The following is an 18,887-nucleotide window of genomic DNA, read 5'->3' on the forward strand; positions in this document are numbered from 1 at the left end:
GTGCTGGCTTCGTGCTGGCACTGCCTCTGTGAGGAGCTGCGTGCTGCCATTGCTGAGCAACGCGCCGTCATCCACCCTTGAGTGCCGTGGATGCTCCTGGAGCTGAGTTGGGATGAAGTCCTGCTGCTGACTGCGCTGTGCACCTGGCTGCTGCCCGGCCGTGGGCTGTGAGCACACAGCTCACCCTGCTGCCTCCCAGTGCCGCAGCACCTCGCGCCGTGCTGAGCTCAGGGGCAGCAAAGGCTCCGTCCCAGGAGGAGCCATCGCACCCCGTAGTAGGGGTGGGTAATTAGCTACCCTCCTCTGCAGCTCCAGAAGTAGATGATTTCCTCTCTCATAAATCTAATCTCCTGGCTTCCTGCGTCTTGAGGAGAAGATTTATGTGTCTGCTCTGGTTTTCCTTCTTCCACAGACGTCGCCAGGAAGAGGAGGTGGAGGATGGGTGCAGAAGGGCCCCCAGCAGGGCTGGCAGGGTGTCCTGTCCTTGGCGTCCTGCCCGAGGAGCCTGGAGCTGGGACCCACAGCGTGCCAGGCAGGGTGGCACTGGGCAGCAGGGGTCCATGGTGTGCCAGGCAGTGTGACTGCAGGGTGGGATCCAATGCTGCAGTTGGGTGGTGGTGGCCAGGAGATGGGGACCCCACCCCCAGTGCCTCCATGGCTCCAGGTGCCAATCAGCCCACGGCACCCATCCCCACCGCCCCGAGCAGCCAGCGCAGCCCACGCTGAGGTGCTCCTGTCATTTACTGCATTATGGTGGCGTCATCTGGTTTTGTCCGTAAATCACTTGATATGATCTACTGCTTGTAATTGAACAAGAGGAGGAAAACACTCAGACCTTAAATAATTGTCAGGAGAGCATCCATCACCACCTGAATCTTGTCCAAGTTGCTCCGGCACCGAATGGCCTCACCTTTCAGGAAGGCCCTTCCCCATCTGGAAGCGCTGACCTCTGGCTCTCAGGCACTGTTCTGTTGCACTGATCTGTGGGGCTGCAGAGCAGAGCCTCTTCCCACCGCTGAACTGCTTTCCTGCAGCGCTCTTTCCTTGATGCCCACACGACACCACATTTGTCATTCTCATTCCTTATCCTTCCCTCAGTCTCCGCATCATCCAAATTCTGCCAGTGCGGGCTTTTCCTCTTTGAGGTCACTGACTCCAGCATCACTGTGGGGCTCAATGCCCCTCTGGGGGACCTGGCCAGCAGCACGGCTGTTTGGTGCTGGGTGCTGGATGGTTATGTCTTGAGACACACTGGTTGGCCTGGCTTTAATCCATTTAACACGTGGCACATCGCTTTCATATCTTTCATGGTTTCTCCATGAAAATGTCAAATGCCTTACAGAGATCTAAGGAGGCTTTTACCTCCGTTGACCAAACCGGGAATCTCATCAAAACAGACAGCAAATGGGTTTGATGAGCCGTGTTTCCCAGTGCAGGCTGGCACTGCTGGTGTGCGCCGCCGTCCTTCAGCCGTCATTCATCAGGCTCTGAGCTGCTGCCCTCAGTGCTGCTGTGCTGCTGCTCCCCGCGCCCCTCCGCCTCCAGCGCATCGTCCCACGGCTCTCCTGAGGTCTGGATGCCACCATCACACCCGGGTCTGGGAGAGGAGAAGGCCCTGTGGCACTGAGGCTTCCCTGCTGGGTTGCTCCACTGCACGGCGGTGCCGTGGCTCCGGTGGCGCCTCACCTCCAGGAGTGGCTGCTCTGTGTTTGTGCACGTCGGTCTGGTCGGACAAGCAGGCAGGGTGGGCAGAGCCAGCCTGCCCTCCTCAGCACGGCTCTGCTGGCACAGCCGGGCTCAGGGACTCCCAGCCCCTTGTGCGCCGTGCCTGCAGCGCACAGACAGAAGCAGAGCGCTGGGATGGCTCAGTCCTCTCTGCCTCCTGCTGCGGCCTGATTTTGACACCAGTGTCTGTGTGTGCTGGGCACGGGGTCGGGGTGATGGCGTGACTCTGCTCACTCTGGAGCAGGGACTGTTGGAGGGCTGCAGGCACGGGGCGCCTGAGGACAGCTCAGCCACCGTGCGGCTCTCATCCTTCAGCTGCCCCCTCCTGTCTGCCCATTCCCGTGGTCCTGGCCATCCTCCTGCAGAGAGGAACAGCTGGAACAGCTGCAGCCCTGGGCTCGGCCCTGAAGGGGCTGATGTGGTTTTAGGACCCCAGAAAGGCTTCACCGTGTTGTTCAGCAAGGAGCAGAGCTGTCTGTGCCTTGTTCTGGGGAGGGTGACGTTAACAAGGGACACTTCTACTCCTGTGCCTCAGTCTGGGAGCTCGGGCCTTGCATAGGGTGCCTTGGTGCAGGAGCTGTGGGCACAGGAAGGCAGGTTGGATACGGTGCATCGGCGTGCGTGGGCACCACCTCCCTGCAAACATGCTGGAAGAGAGCAGCTGGAGAGCCCTGATGTGCTGAGCGCTGGGTGCCTGTGCTTCCTGCACAGCCTCTCCCAGTGGCCTTTTCTGCGCATCCAAAATGTCCCTGGAGCTGTGCTTCCAGCTGGATCTGTCAGCAGAGATGTTTCCTTCGTATTCAGCTCTGGTACAGGGGGTGCGTGAGATGCAGCAGCCGCTTGGTCGCGTGGTCCTGGTTCAGCCCCCATCAGGGTTCGTTATTAGCAGTGGGAGATGCAGGAGTGCCAGAAGCAGAGCCTGGGCGCAGCACTAAACCTGGCCGCACCGTAATGCATATGCAGAAGGACGAGCGGGAGGGTCCAAGCTTTTGGTGTCTGACAGCCTCAGAACTGTTCTCCAAATGCAGTCAGCGCATGTATAATTTATTGGCTTTCTCTTTGTCCTTGTGCCGTGCCTCAGATCTCCAGCGGTGCTCGGTTCGGAGGCGCGGGGCGCCTCGGCACAGCGCTGCTGACTGACAGCACCGCGTTGGCTGCGTGGGCAGTGGAGCGAGCTGGGGCTGCTCTGTGGTTTTGCAGGGCCGCATGTGCCCACCGTGCTCTCGCCCCGTGCCGGGCTGTGGGAGGTCCTGGCACCCTCCTGGCACTCCGTCCTCTGGGAGCGCCCCCCGGCTGTGCTGGAGCCGGCCCACGTGCAGGAGGTGGGCGCAGCACAGGGACGTGCCACGAGTCCATGCAGGAGATGAACTCGGTGGCAGTGCACTGGCACGGCTGTCGCTGGACACCACTCCCACACCGTGGGGCTGCAGCGGGTCCTGTGGTCCCGGTGGGTCTGCCCCATCTCAGTCTGCTGCCCAGACCAGGGCTGAGCACGGGTCCGCTCCTCCCTGCCACGCGCCAGCCTCGTGCAGCAGTGATCCCGCTCCCCAGCTCAGCCTGTCCGTACCAACAGATGCCCCATCACCTCCTGCCTCACAAACACCTCCGGTGCTGGCACAGCTGGGAGGCAGCGGTGCATGGAGCAGCGTCCTGACGGCACTGGGCAAGGGGCAGCAGAGACGGGTGCAGTGTGTGGCACCTGCACTGCTTTGGCACAGCTGGGTGCTCCCTGAGCTCCTGCTGGGTGCCAGGACAGGCGTGGAAGCCGGCACCATCAGCTCATGACCGGCACACGGGGACTCCGGGCCTCAGTGCTGAGACAGCTGCTCTGTTACAGTGAGAACCAGGCACGGCGGTGCAGGACGGCAGGAGGGCGAGCAAAGCAACCGTCCCTGCAGGCCTCTGTGGGGCTGAGGGCTCTGCTGGCTGCGGCGAGTGGGTGCCAGGAGCAGAATGCAGGCACTGCATGGTGCCATGGGGCTCTGCGTGGTGCTGTGTGCCCCAACAGGGCAACGGGCCAGGCAGTGGTGGGTAATTAGTATGGGCAGGAGAGCCGGATGGGCACGGGGGCTCAGCGCTGGTGCAGGGGCACAGCGGGGGCGAGGCTCAGAAGGGGCTGCATCCTCTCTGCTCGGGGAGGGGAGCCACGCATATCTGTGTGCCAGTGATGGCAGGATAGCGATGCAGTCCGCCCGTCCCCACGTCTGAGCTCCCCGTGCCCCAGGGCTGTGCCCATCCCGTCCTGCTGCGCTCCTCGCACCATCCGAACACGAGGTACCGAGTCCCAGCAAGGCAGAGCTATTTTTAACGGCTGCTTCTGCTTGATTTGAGCTGTGAACTTGTAACGTGTTTATGCTAAAGGGGTTTCTTTTTTTCCCTTCTCCCTTTGTGCTGAGGAGGCAGTGCCAGAGATCAAAGCTTGTCTCTTTGCGTTTGGTGATGGCCACGCGGGATGGAGGGTGGGAGGGTGCACGGGGGCCGGGAGCTCCGCGGGGCAGCGGGAGACATCCCGGGCCGCAGGAACGGCGGGCGCAGGGCCGGGTCAGCCGCCTCTCTCTGTCCCCGCAGGTCAGGGAGCCGGGAGCCATGCACGGGGCCAGACGGCGTCCGGAGCTCCGCGTAGCTCAGCGCAGAGAGCTCTGAGCGCAGCGGACGTCGGCGGGACCATGGGCTGCCAGCGCGGAGGCACGATGCGGGGCGGGGCGCTCGGGCCGCCCGCGTGCCGGGGGCCGTAGGTGCGGGAGGTGGGCAGCATGCCCTGCAGCCCCGCGCCCGCCTCCTGCGCGGCATCCCCTCTGCGCGGCGGTGCGGGATGAGGCCGCCCGCCGCCCCGGGCAGCTCCGGGGACGGGCACGGCGCAGGGGCCGCGGCGGCGGGGCTGTGAGCCATGCTCAGCCGGGATCCCCTGCCCTCCGGCGAGGGCGGCCAGGAGAAAGCCATGACGGTGCGCTCGGTGCTGCTCAACCGCGACTCGCCCGACATCGAGAGCCGCCTGCAGCGCCGGCGCAACCGCACGCAGCAGGTGCGCTTCAAGGACCTGGTGGAGGGCAGCCCCCCCCCCGCGCCCCCCCCCCGCCCCCCCACCCCCCCCGGGCCCCGCCCCCCCCCCCAGGGCCCCCCCTGAGCCGGCGGCTCTCTGTGCCTCGCGGCGCAGCTGGCCCCAGGCCCAGCCGTGCTCGCTGACGCTGCCCGTGCCCGGGAAGGCCCGCGCCAGCGCTGCCATCCAAACCTCCCCAAGCCTCCAGAAGCCCTTCCCGGCCCCCCGGCCCCACGGCGGGAGCGTCTGCGATGCGGCCGCGGACACGGGGCTGCTCGCCGCCCTGGGGAGCGCCCGCTGCCCGGGGGGAGCTGCGCCCACCGCCTCGATGCGGGCCGTTCCCCCGCGGGCGCCCGCAGCCGAGCGCGCCCCCTCCCTCGCCCCGCGCCCCGCAGCGTGCCGCGTGCCGCCGCCACCGCCCAGGGATCCCCGCCCCCCGTACCCGGGCACGGCCGGGTGCCCCGCTGCCAGCTGCACCCCCTCGGCCAGGAGCTGCTCCGCCGAGCCCTGCGCCCGGCCCGGCGGGACCCCCCGGGATGGGCGGGAGCCCCCCCAGCGTCCGGCCTCCGTGCCCTGCGCCCGGTCTCAGCCTTCCTCCGAGCTGTGTGTGCTCGGCCGCAGCGACTCGGAGCGCAGCCTGCCCCGCGGGCACCGCCAGCCGCCCCTCCTCCACCAGCCAGCTCAGGGCAACCTCCCCCGCGACCCCTCGCCACCCCGGCACCGGCTCTGCGGCTCGCCCTGGGGGAGGCCCTGCTGCACCCCAGCACCCGTCCCACCGGCGCCGGGCTGGCACAGCTCTGCCACCGCTACACCGGAGACCGCGCCAGCCGCGCTCGGCCATCCGGACACGCAGGACATCTGCAGCCAGCTGCGGGCTGCCGAGCCCGGCCACGAGCAGGCAGCTCCGGAGAGGCACGAGGGACCCCCACACGGCGTCAGTGCAGTGGTGCAGCCCGGTGGGCGCACGCCGGAGCCCCCCCAGCACGGGCAGCCCTGCCTCAGCACCCAGCAATCGGAGACGCTACGCCACGTGCAGGACCTGCTGCAGATGGTGGTGGCAGCCAAGGGGACACCGGGAGCCGCAGCAGGGGATGAGCACGGCCACACATCTCAGGGACAGGGGGCACAGGGGGACCTGCAGTCCCAGCTGCAGTCCCTGGAAGGAGTGCTGGAGACCAGCCAGCAAACCATCCGTGTGCTGCTGGACGTCATCCAGGACCTGGAGAAGAAGGAGGCCCAGCGTGACGGGTGAGTAGATGGGGCGGCGTCTGGGGGGGTTTGGGCTCTGTGGGGGTCTGGTGATGGTAGGGGTGGCCACGCCAAAGATGGGAGCCATGTCACCTTCTGGACGTGCTTCCCTCCGAGCAGCTCAGAGCTGCCATCCTGATCTGCTTGGCACGGTGACTTGGCGTAGTGGTCTGCCAACCCTTGGCTTGTTCCTCCTGTGCCAGCCAGAGGACGAGGGGAGCAGGGACCCCTTGGTTCTGCTGTGCCCATCGGTCAGTGAGAGCAGAGACCTGGCACAGTGTGTCCCAGCTATGGGCTCTGCTGCTGCAGATGCCCTGTGGACAGCCCCTGCTGTGCCTGCCCTCCTGCACAAGGTGCAAACTGCTCCTCTTGCCTGCTCTCTCCCTGGGAAGCGTAGGGCCGTATCCAGGGGTCGGTCTCTGAGCTGCCATGTGTGCACCACAGGAGAGGCCCCACGGCCCGTCTGGTTTGCCCTGGCCATGGCACAGGATGTTCCCTTTAATGACCTGTGAGAATTTCGCTGGCTCGGCTATGAGTGAAGCAGAGCCTTTGCGTGGGCATCTGTGCTGGGAGGACTGCCCAGGGGACACGTTTTGGCAGGGCTTGGAAGGATTTGGCATGACTTGTCAGGTTTGGCACGGTTAGGCACGGTCTGCCGTGGTTTGGCAGGGCTTGGCAGGGTCGGTGGGGCTGGGCAGGGTTTGGCACACATGACCTGCCAAATGAACTGCCTGTGTCTAACGTGGCCCAAGAGCAGCAGTGACGGCGCTGATGGGGACCACGACCTGCGCCGGCTGTAGGTGGCATTGCAGCCACACTGTGGGAACAGCCTGAGGCCCTGCGACGGGGCGGCTCATTAGCTTGGCAGCTCGTTAGTTTGTCCTTACACTGGCAGAGCTGTCGGTGCTGCAGGCGCTGAGCCGGCTGTGCGCACAGCACCGCGCGCACGTTGCGTCTGGCACCGCGGTCGGGCGGCTCCCGTCGCGAGCTCTGCCCTGCCAGATGGGCACCTGCTGGAGCCCTGGCCCTCCTGCCCGAGAGCACGCTTAATTGTTTAACCAAATTAAACTGCCGCTAAGTGCCTCCTCCCAGGCAGGGCTAATGGGGGATCCCACAGAAGCGTTAGCGAGCACAGAAGCACGGCACGGCGCTGAGCCCCTTCCCCAGCGCAGCATCCGCCCGGCCCTCACCTTCCAGGGCTGCTGAGGGTCCGCTGCCCTGTGTGTCGTGCACGGGACGGGGCTGACAGCGCCCCCTCCGCAGCGCAGCTCCCACCCGCCGCCATCTCTGCCCACAGCCTGGCTGTGAAGCGCAGAGCTGAGCCCGTCGGAAGGGCTGCCGCGCTCCTGCTGCCGGGATGAGTTTGCCTGCTGACGCTGATGGAGCTTCACCGTGGGCAGCTCAATTAAGATCTCAGCTCCATAGACTGCCACAGTCAAATGAGCAAACAAGACGCCCAGAGATACAAGGAGAGGAGTAGGAAATCCCATAAAGGTGATCCCAGTGTCCTTCCTTTGGCCCCATTGCTGTGGGTCAGTGTCAGGGGTGGCCCTGGGGCTGCACACACCGGCCCCACAGTGCCCCACAGCATCCCCGCATCCCCCACAGTGCCACTTACAGAGCACCGGCTGTGCACACGCATATTTCCATGCTTTCAATGTATGTATATAAAAGGTATCCTGATCTAATTTATGTGCCGCTAGAATCCCAACTGCAAGGTGCAATTTGGTGCACTACGAGACCCAGTTTCTGCGGGCTGAGAACAACCGTGATCAAGGTCGAGGAACAGGGAAACGGTTTAAGCAGGGAAATGTGACGGGTTTGTGGGACAGGGGGTGTTTTCTTGGCTGCCTGAGGGGAGGTGGGGAGGGGGCATCTGCTGGGGGCCCAAACGCCTTTATTGGGGCGCTTTCCCCCCAGTGCCCGAGGCGCTGCCCACGGAGCTCTGGGCTCCCACAGCAACCATCAGCCTGGTGCTGCGTGGGGCCGCGCGGGGCAGAGGATCTGCAGAGATCTGGAGGAGGATGGATGGCTCTGGGGCTGAGCTGACCTTTGGGGCTCATCAGCCAGCTCTGCTTTATTTCAGTGCCATGCACCTTCCCTGGAGGAGGAGGATGCTTTGGTACAAAAACATCAAAACAAAAAAAAAAAGATAAATCCAGCGTAGGCTGGTGATTAGGCTGGCACCTCTCCCCCTGCCCATCTGTTGGGCACCGCTGGGCACTGCGGTGCTCCTACACAGACCCCACACTGCCCGCCATCCACTCCCCCCATCGTGCCGTGTGTGGGGTGTCCTGGGACGGCCCTGGGCACGAGGTGCAGCTCTGGGGTGGTGATGAGATGAGGCTGACGGCGTGCAAAGGATTCGGGGCTTCTGCCGCGCTCGTCTGGTTTGCGACCGAGTGAGAAACGTGCTCACCGCGCTCGGCACGGCTCCGAAGGGCACTGCATGGGGAGGAGGGGGGAAGAGCCGGGATCGGGGAGCGGGGCTGGGAGCGGAGCTGCATCCCTGGCTCCCGGCCGCGGTGCCGGCGCAGAGGAGGGCCCTGGGTCCGGGTCTCCCGGCTGACTGCACTGCCGCTCTGTTGCAGGCGGCACTCGTACCGGACGGGGCAGGACATCGCCAACTGCGGGACGTGCCGGGACTGCGCCTGCATCATCTACAGGTACGGGGCAGCGCTGCCGCCCCGGGGAAGTTCCTGCACTCGTTTCCTCCCCCGTCACTCGGCGCCGCGCTCCCTGTTCGTAGTAGAAGCGCCTCCCTGAGCCCGAGGACGGGACGCACAGTGGTGCGGTGCCATCAGGGTCCCCGCGCTGTCCCAGTGCAGGGTGATCCGGGAGCCCCGCCGGCACCTCCGCTGTGCACCGGCTGCTCCCGCCGGTAGCGGTGATGCACTCAGAGCCGGCGCTGAGCAGCGCCGTGGGCGGAGGGCGCGCTTCTCGGCCGCATCGGGGCTGGAGGTGCCCCAGATCCGCCCCCCTCCCCGCGCTCCGTCCCCTCGCACGGCCGGGCCCTGCTGGCGCTGCCTCTCGGTGGCGGCTCGTTGCCACCCGAGCCCAGAGCCGACTCCCCGCGGTAGCTCGTGGGGGCCGTCAGCGCTAATTGGGTCTGACGAGGCTGTCTCCATGCGGCACTGCGGCTGGGAGAGATGGCACCGCTGGGGAGGAGGGTCCTGCTGAGGGCTCCCGCCGGGCTCCGCTGCCTCCACGTGAGGGGAAAAGGCTCCGGTGGGACACGGTGGGAACGGAGCGGGGGGCGGCGGGACGGGGGCAGCTCCACGGGGCTGTGCAGGGCTGCACGCGGCTGCGGGGGACGGCGGTGGTCGGGTGAGCAGAACAAAGACGGGTGGGCAGAGAGCACAGCGGGAAGGGGCTGCAGGACGGCGGCTGCGCTGTGAGCGGCTCCCCGTGCAGCCCGGCACTCGGCCGTCTGTCCGAGCTCGCCCTTTCTGCTAGAGGTAGCTGGGGATAACGCTGCCCTCGTGATGTGTGGTGACACGGGGTGCTGCGCGGCTGTCAGAGCCACGTGCGGTGTCGGCGGCAGCACCTCGCTGATGTGATGGGAGGTGGCTGCTCGGAGATGGAAGTGCTTTCCGGGTGAGGGAGCATCGCAGCACGTGGCCACCCGCGCCCTGCCTGCTGCGGGGACAGCGGGGGGTCCGGGGACGTGCAGGAGAGTGGTGGTGCCGGTGGGTGATGCGTCCCCTCCTTCCCTACCCGGACCAACGGTGTCCCCGTGCCTTGCATTGGGATTGTTTTCAGACTCTCACCCCGGCTCCTTGTGCTGTGGCTGCACCGGGCTCAGGGGCGCGAGGGCAGTGGGGGTCTGTAACCCCAGCGCTTTGTACAGCCTCTTTCCAGAGGCTCTCATGGGTCTCAAAGCTGTTCCCCAGCTGGGGCGGGGGCCTGGCTCCCACCCCGGCCAGGTCGATACTCAAAGCATCGTATTGCAGCAGACCCGCAGGGCGCACGGCCCCTCCTGGTATGGGCACAGCATCGCCCCTCAGCCCGGTGCTGCTGCACTCCTACCGCTGGGACTCAGCCCCCGCTGCACAAAACCAAAGTACCCGGTGCCAAAGTGTCACCAGCTCAGGGTGCAGGAGATGAGCTCCGGGCATTCGGGGAGGGCCCACGCAGCGGCTCAGCTCTGCAGGAGGGATTTGGTGCATTTGGTGTTTAAGGCAACGGAGCTTGGGTGAGGGGATGGAACGGCAGGAAAAGGATGGGGAGCCACAGCCAGGGGCAGCTCTGAGAGCAGCTTTGACGCTAGGAATGAAAGGGGAAGCGCCATTGGGTCAGGGCTGTCTGTCCGTCCGTCCCTCCAGAACTGAGGGTCCCACTGGGTGCAGCGCGGTGCCGTGTGTGGGCAGGACACGATTCTGCACGATACGACAGCCGCCCCCGGCCCGGGTCCGGCCCCCACCCCACTCACAGCCGCGCTGCACGCAGGCGGTGGGGGGCAGCGGCCGCAGGCTGAGCCGAGCCCCCGGCGCCGCAGCAGCGCCGTGACGCCGCCCCTTCTCCCCGCAGCGTGGAGCACGACTTTCGGCAGCAGGAGGGCCGCTTCCAGCGGGTGCTGAGCCACATGGAGGGCGACGCGGCACACAGCAGCCCCGCACCGGGGCCCGGCCCCCACGCCCGGCAGGAGGCTTCGCCCCCTGCTAAGCTGGACGCCAAGAAATCCCGGCGCAAGTGCTTCTGGTTCCTGTGAGCCCCGGCACTGACACCGGCTCCTGCCTCCTCTCCCTTCCCTCTGACGTTAGGGTTTGGGTAGCACCAGCTTTTATACTTTTAACCGTTCCGTTTAACGTACTGAAGAACCCGTGTAAATAAGAGGGGGGGGAGCAGCGGCTGTATTGATGGAGAAACCAATAAATTCCAGGCAGACGCTATTTTTGTTACACCCTCTCCTGGCTGTGCGCTTCTGTTCTGGACGCAGCTGAAGCTGCCGCCCGGCCCCAAATCAGTGCTGCGATCCCATCCTGGCCCCAAGCAGCCCCGCGGCTCCAGCAGGTTCTCAGAGACCCCACTGAACAGTGGGAGCACCGTGAGAGCCCTGCACCCATTGCCAGGGGTGGTGGAGAAGGGCAGGAGAGAGGAGCCCCAGTGCAGGCAGGCTGGGACCCAGGAGTGTGGCTGCTCTCATAGAATCAGTCACCGAGGTTGGGGAAGCCCTCCAAGATGCCCGGCTCCACCCCACTGTGCCCACTGTCCTTGTCCCCCCAGTGCCACATCTCTGTGGTTCTGAACACCTCTGGGGATGGTGACCCCCACTCCCTGGCAGCCGTGCTGGTACCCGACCGCTCTGCAGGAGAAATTATTGCTGACATCCAACCTGAGCCTCTCCTGATTCAATGAGAGACCGCCTCCCCTCCCCGAGCTGCTCTCTGCCCACTGAGGCCGTTGTGTGCTGGGGTCACCCTGCAGCCTGGCCGTCCCTGCACAGCCCAGGGCAGGAGCTGCCCCCCCCCCCCCGCTCTGTGTCAGGCCAGGCCCCCGTCTGCAGGATGCACCAGCTGATTACGTGGGGGCAGAATTCAGCAGCTCAAATATTCCAACCTGCAAAAGGAGCAGCTCAGCATCGATGTAACGATGGCTCTGGATCAGAGCGGTCAGCAGCAGCAGCAGCAGCAGCCCGGCTGGGGGCTGCAAGCAGTGGGGTGAAGCCTGGGACTGTGGCAGCACCACGAAAGGGATGAACTAAGGTGAGAAAGCTGCCAGACAGCATTTCTGGAGCACAGCAGGGCCAGAGCGAGGCTCAGCCAAAGCACTGCCCTCCATCTCCTCGCGCTGCGCATCAGGCCGTGCTCCGGCAGCCAGCGCTGCTCGTTATCTCTGTCACAGCCCCACAGGTAGCTTCAAACAGCTCTTTTTTTGCTCTCGCTTCCTCTGGCACTGAATCATGCATTCTGAGAACAAAGGCTAAAAGCGAGATGATACCAAACCCAACCCAGCACGCATCGCCTGCCTGAATCCACCTGAATCACAACCAGCAAGAGCCCACCCACCCAGACTGCTGGCACAGTCTGGCACAGCCTTAAACAGCCCAACGCAGCCCCAGCACAGCCCAGCACAGCCCAGCACAGTCTGGCACAGTCTGACACAGCCCAACACAGGGCTACTTGCAGCCAGATGTATAGGAGGGACGGCACCCTGCACCATCTCAGCAGTGGGGTCACTCCAAGAGCACAGAGATGCTGTCTGGAATGGCTCCTGAAGCAGGCAGGCCCCTCTGCCAGTAGCAGCACATGGCCAGTGAGAAGGAAGGTCCCATCCTGCCCATAGCACCTTGGTTTAGCCACGTATTTATGAATGAGAGCCAAGCACGGAATGGCAGAACTACAGGTTTGCTCCAAAACCTCCCTAGGCATGATGCACGGCACGGCACGGGATGACACAGCATGGCAGGGCCCCACAGCACTGCACCCCAAATGCCACCAGACCTTTCCCCTTGCCCCACACAGCCCAGAGCCACATGCCCGGCCTGCTGCACACAGCCTGGTTGGTCACACTTGCACAGAGCACGTTTCCTCCTCCCTCATGATGAAACCACTGCACCCGGTGCAGCTGCGCTGCGCAGAGCCTCAGCCGTGCTGCAGCCTGCCAACAGCTCAGCACGAGGTGGGCATCCCAGCGTGCTGCTCCCATGTGTAAAATGAGGAACGTTTGTTGGGTCCCATCACTGCTTTCCAGAGAATGCAGCCCAAACCCCCGCATCTGCTTCCAGACGAGCCTCCTGCACCGCAAGCACCCTGCGCGCTCCTCCCAGCGCTCCCCCTACTCCGCCCTGCTTCTGCCGCATTTCCTCCTTCCTTTTTTGGGCTTCCTCGTGCATCCTGCTGCGTTAAATACCCACAAACCCATCCCCAGCAGCTGCTGCCAGACACCACGGCACCGCCGAGGAACATTTGCCACCTGCTCCCCATCCCCACACCGCGCAGCCCTTCCCTCACTTCCTCATCCCCATGGAAGCGGAGCGGCGGAGCCGTCCCACGCCCGGCCAGGCGGTGGTAACTCACCCTGAGGTTGTTGTCCCTCTCCAGGACGATCACCCTCCGGTTCACGGTGTGCAGCAGCCGCTCCAGGATCAGCTGGACGTGCCTCTTCACCTTCACCTGCAAGGCGCGGGGAGTCATGGCCGCAGTGGGTGCAGTGGGGTGCGGGCGATGCGCATCTCCCCAGGTGACCCCAAGCCAGGCTGGGGGCAGCCCTCGTGCCAACGCAGCGCCCCTGAGAGCAACAGGCAGCTGCAGCCCGATGAGCAGAAGCTGCTGGCACGGAGAGCAGCCCCAGCACCGGTTCCTGCTGGAAGCTGCAGAGTTGGCAGGGCTTTTTCTTCGTGTGGGCACAGGAGGAACCGTCCCCATGCCCTCAGCAGGGCCCTGCGGCGCTGCTGGGCAGCCCTGGCTCCTGCGAGGTGGCTGGGATGTGTAACACAGAGCCACCCTCAGGAGACGTTGGGGTTGGTGGCACTGGCAGTGCCAGCAGAGGCCCCGAATTCACCATGGGGCACAGCACAGCCCAGGGCAAGGAGCACACATCAACCCAGGCTGTGCCTCCGTGCTCCTGAGCTGCAGCTCTGACACCCGTGGCTGCCACACAGTTCCCACAGAGTGCTGGGAAGGGGCAGAACTGGGGCACCTTCAGCTGAGGCACTGGCACAGGTTGCCCAAGGAGGCTGTGGATGCCCCAGCCCTGCAGGCATCCAAGGCCAGGCTGGATGTGGCTCTGGGCAGCCTGGGCTGCTGGTTGGCGACCTGCACACAGCAGGGGTTGGAATGAGATGAGCACTGTGCTCCTTTGCAACCCAGGCCATTCTGTGATTCTGTGGTTCTATGAGATTTCCCCCAGCTGCTCCCCTGTGCACAGCCTGTGTCTCCTGTGCCAGCTGGCTCCGCTCACTCCTTCATCCATTCATCCTTCCCAAAACTTCCGCTCAGCAGCTCAAAATCCCCACTGTTCCAACTGCACACTGAAACCTCGGAGTGCAGAAATCCCAACTGACCCTGGGCACAGCAGACCCAGAGTGGCACCCGAACACTGGGGAGAACCTCGTGCACCTCCTGCCCAGCACAGGACTGGGACTGCATGAAAGGAAGGACCTCATCCTTTCAGCAGCCTCTCAGCTTGCATCCTCAGCATGCACATCTCCTCTTTTTGCACCTGGCTGTGCCCGTCCCCACACAGGGATGCAGAGCAGTGCAGTTGGTGGCAGCCACGATCCCCGCCACCCAACTTCAGTCCCACTCCAGCTGTACCTGCTGCAGCTTTTGCCTTCATCTCAGACTCAGTGTCCCCTCGCTGCCTGCTGCCTTCTGTCCCTGTCCTCCAAGCGAGGCACACGCTGGCCCCTGGCAGCCCCAGGTGGATGTCATATGAGCACAAGAGCACTTTGTTCCCAATGCAGAGATGTAGTGAGGAGATCTCCTGTAGGAAATCCTACTCAAATCTCAGAGATGCCCGCAAGAAAGCAGTGCAACAAAGTGCTGCAGGGTGTCTCAGTGCTTCTGCTGTGTGCCTGAGGTCAGCTTTCCGAAAGTGACACACTGCTGCATCACGGGACACATTGAGGGGGTCCCAGACACCTGGAGGGCACCCAGACACAGCCTAGGCTACGGCACAGGCACAGCTGCCAGCATAGGAAAGCAGGCAGGGGCAGCGTCCTGCTGAGCTGCAGCACAGCTCTCTGCACTCTCCTAAACTGTTGCAGGAACAGCAGCACCAGGAGCTGCCAGGACGCCCCAAAGGCTTGCAGGATGGCAGAGGACAAGGCCTCAGGGGCTGTGGGGTGGCGTGCAGCAAAAGGACAGGGCACAACCACTGTGGCACGGGCACAGCTGCACTCAAGGCATCAGCCTGGCGCTGCAGCTGAGCTGAACTTGCTGAGGTTTCGTGGCTGCAGCATCCCGAGCCCCAGAGCTGCCCCAGTGCACAGCCTGGCTGCTTTGTACCTTGTGCCACAGCCAGTGCAGCCAAGCAGAGCGCAGAGCACGCTCACAGCACTGTGGGTCTCAGGGCAGACACTGCTGGAGGTGTGGGGGGGGCTGGCCTCATCACCCACCACAGCAGATCTGGGAACTGTTTGGATGCTACGGTCTCGTGGAGCAGCTATAGGGCTGTCTGGGCAGGCAGAGACCCGAGCAGCAGCAGGGTCTCAGTCAGTGCCGTGGGTCAAGAGAACAACGCCTCACCTGCAGTGCCTCACTGAGGGAACTCCTTGCAGTGAGAAGTAATGAAAACCTCGTGGAAAACAGGCCATGGCACAGAGCACCGCTGGGAGAGCATCGTCCCCGTACACACAGCCAGCTGGTGTGGGCCCTAAGGGCTCGCAGCACAGCCTGCAGCCCCCTGCCCTCAGGCACTGCTGCAGGAGGCTCCTCCATCGGTCCGTGCGCCGACCCCAGGAGACACCGCAGTCCTGCTCTGGGCAGGAGGTGCACGAGGTTCCCCCCAGGTTTGGGTGCCCAAATTCCCCTGCACACCCCACTCACCAGCTCCGAGTCGCCGCGCTCCCTGCGCCGCTCCTCCTCTGCTCTCTGCAACAAACACAGCGCTGCAAATCAGCGCAAAGCCCGCAAGGCCGGCGCAGTCCCCCCACAGCCACCCCTGTGACGAACAGCAGCCAGACGTATTTCCGAGGTGAAGCCAACACAGAGAGCAGGGAGCAGCGGAGCAGCTGGGCGCTACCTTCTGGGCCGCGTACAGCACCTCCAGGATGGTGCTGAGCAGCTCAACGCAGGTGTCCTCCTCCTCACCCCTCTCTATCAGGTCCTGCAGGACGGGCACGGCCATGCGCAGCAGCAGATCCCGGCACTCTGTGGGGCAGGTGGAGGTGTGGGGCTGGCAGAGGGCACCCACAGCTCCCCACACTGAGAGGGACTGAGAGCACGGAGGGAGCGCAAAGCATCTGGGCCGCAGCCTGGAGTTCTGGAAAGACTTTAAATGCTAACAGAAAGGCTCTGCGACTCCGCAGTGCTGCTCTGCTAAGGGTGCTTTGGGTTTAACTCAACAGATGGAGACTTTCTCACTCAAACAGCCCCTGGCTGCCAGGGCTCGGCCAGCGCTGCCTCCACACGGCACTGCTCAGCTTTGAGATACCCTTACAGCCGTGCTCTGGCAGCCTCTTCCTCCTTGCAGGCAAAACTTAACAAGCCTGTATTAATCACCACCTGTATTACTATCAAGAGTTGGACTGGATGGTCTTAAGGGCCTTCTCCAACCTCAGTGGTGCCACGGCTCTAAGCGTGAGCTGTGGAACCACACACAGCATCCTTCCCGTTGGACAGCAAACCACCAACATCCTCACCCTGAAAATCACCGCTGCCACCCCTCTACAGCCCTTTCCTCCCTCTAGGCCCAATTTCCTTCTGCAACACGTTTTAAAGCCGTTCCTGGAGCTCAGTACCACAGCACCAGGCGTCGGCAACGAGCGGCCTTTGGCAGCAGCTCTGGGAGCTCAGGTCCTGCAGGCACAACTCGGTGCTGCCGGAGCAAAGGGGGGCAGCGGGGTGGGGGGACACAAGCTGTGCTGTGCTCAGCAGCGCGGGCCGAGCTGTGCTGCAGGACCCCACGCTGCTCTCACCGTAGGACTGGAAGATTTTGCTGTTGACGATGTCGGTCAGGGACTGCAGCTTCTGCCTCAGCAGGCGCTGGGGCTGCAGGTTGCCGATGAAGTCGCGCAGCAGGAGCCTGCCGTGCAGATAGGAGAATCAATGAGCACCAACCATCAAGCTGCGGGAGCCGGCCAAGGCCAGGCCAAGGCCAGGCTGCTCTGCGGCCCCAAGCGCTGCCACCCCTTTCCTTTGGAGAAGGCAGTAGGAGAGCGTTGCCCTGCCCCCCGCTGACCCCTGCCAGCACTGAGCCAAATCCCCACGTTGCACGGGAAGGGCCTGAGAGGCACTGCCCACCCTGGGGGGGCTGGGGTGGGTATCACTGCGGGCCGGGACACTTACCCCAACATAGAGGCATCCAAGATCCCAAAGACGTCCTCCAGGATGGAAGGCAGATACTTGAGGGCTGCTCCCTGCGCAGAGATGAGGCTGCTGACCACGTGCCCGTGGGGCAGCGTGGATGGACAGAAGGACGGACAGACAGGCATCAAACACACAGGGCGGTGACCACTGCGCTGCCCACACCCTGCACCCAAAATCACTGCCATCTTTTCAACAGCAGTCATTGTTTCCAATGGCCCCAGGGATGCTCCCAGCACAGCAGCGCTGCTCTGACCCAAAGAAATGCCCACCCCTGCAGGATGCCTCTCCATCCCTAATTGCTTCTTTCCCTTTTCTCTACTGAGGAGATACATATTAAACAGATTACAAAGCAGTTCTTTTAATGCATTCATACCACTCTAATTTTAAACCAGAATACTGTACAAAGCTGAACCGCTGCTCGTCTCACACGCTGCCTTGGTTATCTCATTCAGTCACATTCACAGCTTCAGAACAAGCATCTCCTACATTTGATTTCTTTATTAACCTCCATGCTTAGCCGAGCTGGGCCGATTAACATTAATTTTTCTGCCACTCCTTAATTCTGCATTGATTGCACCCTCTGTGATGGAACCACAACCGATGGTCAGAGGTTCTGCCAGAGAGGCACAGCTGTGGGGAAGGGCCGTGTGCCGTGGGGACAGCAATGGGGCACGGCTGTGGGAGGCACCGTGGGGATCTGACCGTGCTGCAGCCTGCAGCTCTGTCCCACCTCAGACCTCAGCTGCCTTCGGTGCAGAGCAGAGCAGGGCTCTGGGAGCAGGACCAGCCTGGCACTGCTGGGGTAGCAGGGGATCCTGACTGCTCCCCGTCCCAGCAGCACACAGGTTTGTCCCTGACCCTGTGCTGCCCCACACTCGTCGTCAGACCCAAACGAGGCTCCTTCCAGGGGCACAGAGCGGTCAAAAGAGTGCAAAACCCCAAAGCCTGAAGTGTTCCAACAAAGGAGTGCTCCCTTCACGGAGGAGGTGGCCTTTCCGGGAGTGCTGCAGCTAACGAGCTATTATCAGCCCTGCCTGTGCTGATCAGATAATTGCAGCTCTAACGACGGGAGTAGGCAGAGCTGCGTCAGCCGCCGGCAGATCCCGCGGGCACCGCTGGCGGTGATGGGGGGGGGGGGTCCTTCAGGTGAGGAGGGGGCTCTGAGCAGCGGCTGCGTCCACACAGAGGGATGCCCAGGTTCTCCCCTTGGAGCTGCACACGCGGGGATGCGCTCCGGGCCGGGCCGGGCTGGGGGCAGCGATGCGGCTCCGACACCAAACAGCGCCGCTGCACCCCGGGCCGGGGCCAGGCGGCATCAGGAATTTCCTCGTGCAGAAATTGGCCCAGAGGAGCTCCCCGAAGAATCGCTCCCAACTCGGGGTGAGCTGCGACTGACGGGCGCGTTGCCATAGCGCTGCCATCAGCCCCGGTGCCGCCGCCGGAGCGCGGCCCGCACCAACTGCGCACCCAACGCAGGAGAACGGCTGAGAAGCGCCGCCGGGATTCAGCCGCAGCCGCACGGCGCAGCGTCCCGGCGCTCGGTGCAGCCCCTCGGGCGGAGCAGCAACGCCGTCCCCGCTGGCGGCCCCCGACCGCGGGCAGATCGCCGCCCGGCCCGCTCCGCTCCTGCGTTCTGCTCTTCTCGTCGCCGCTGTTCCTGAGCGGGAGCTCAGCTGTGGGGACGCCGTGTCCGGAGAGGCAAAGGCGGGTCGTCCTCTGCTGCACCTGGACGGTGCCGCTCCAGCTGACGTGTTTGCAAAATTTGTTTCCTTCAGGCCCGACTCAGAGCGCTGAGTGATGCACAAATCACTGCAAAATTGCAGGGACTGGGGATCTGTAGCACAGAGCGTCCGTGGGGTAACAGGGCTGCGGTGGGAGTGAGGGGATGCAGCTGGGCGAGGTGC

General features: G+C 63.9%; 2 protein-coding genes across 2 annotated transcripts in view; one reads left to right on the forward strand and one right to left on the reverse strand.

Annotated features, from left to right (window-relative positions):
* LOC122190714 (dedicator of cytokinesis protein 2-like) overlaps positions 1-17,276 on the reverse strand; it is a 32,001-nt gene extending 14,725 nt beyond the window's left edge. The window contains exons 1-5 of the mRNA XM_042890805.1: positions 16,963-17,276; positions 16,593-16,699; positions 15,698-15,825; positions 15,502-15,546; positions 13,030-13,125 (exon numbers count right to left, since the gene is read on the reverse strand). Of these exons, the coding sequence (XP_042746739.1) occupies positions 13,030-13,125; positions 15,502-15,546; positions 15,698-15,825; positions 16,593-16,699; positions 16,963-17,273 (687 nt within the window). The 5' untranslated portion in view covers positions 17,274-17,276. The remainder of the gene's footprint in view (positions 1-13,029; positions 13,126-15,501; positions 15,547-15,697; positions 15,826-16,592; positions 16,700-16,962) is intronic.
* On the forward strand, positions 4,613-10,721 carry LOC122190713 (basic proline-rich protein-like). The gene is given in 4 exon segments (XM_042890804.1): positions 4,613-4,819; positions 4,821-6,010; positions 8,602-8,676; positions 10,541-10,721. Coding segments are annotated over 4 exon segments (1,653 nt in total).
* Positions 17,277-18,887: the final 1,611 nt, after the last annotated feature.

This window comes from Lagopus leucura, unplaced genomic scaffold (assembly GCF_019238085.1).
Source record: "Lagopus leucura isolate 7727_CA_CO unplaced genomic scaffold, USGS_WTPT01 256-1_obj-0_obj, whole genome shotgun sequence".
In the NCBI taxonomy this organism is placed as follows: Eukaryota; Metazoa; Chordata; class Aves; order Galliformes; family Phasianidae; genus Lagopus; species Lagopus leucura.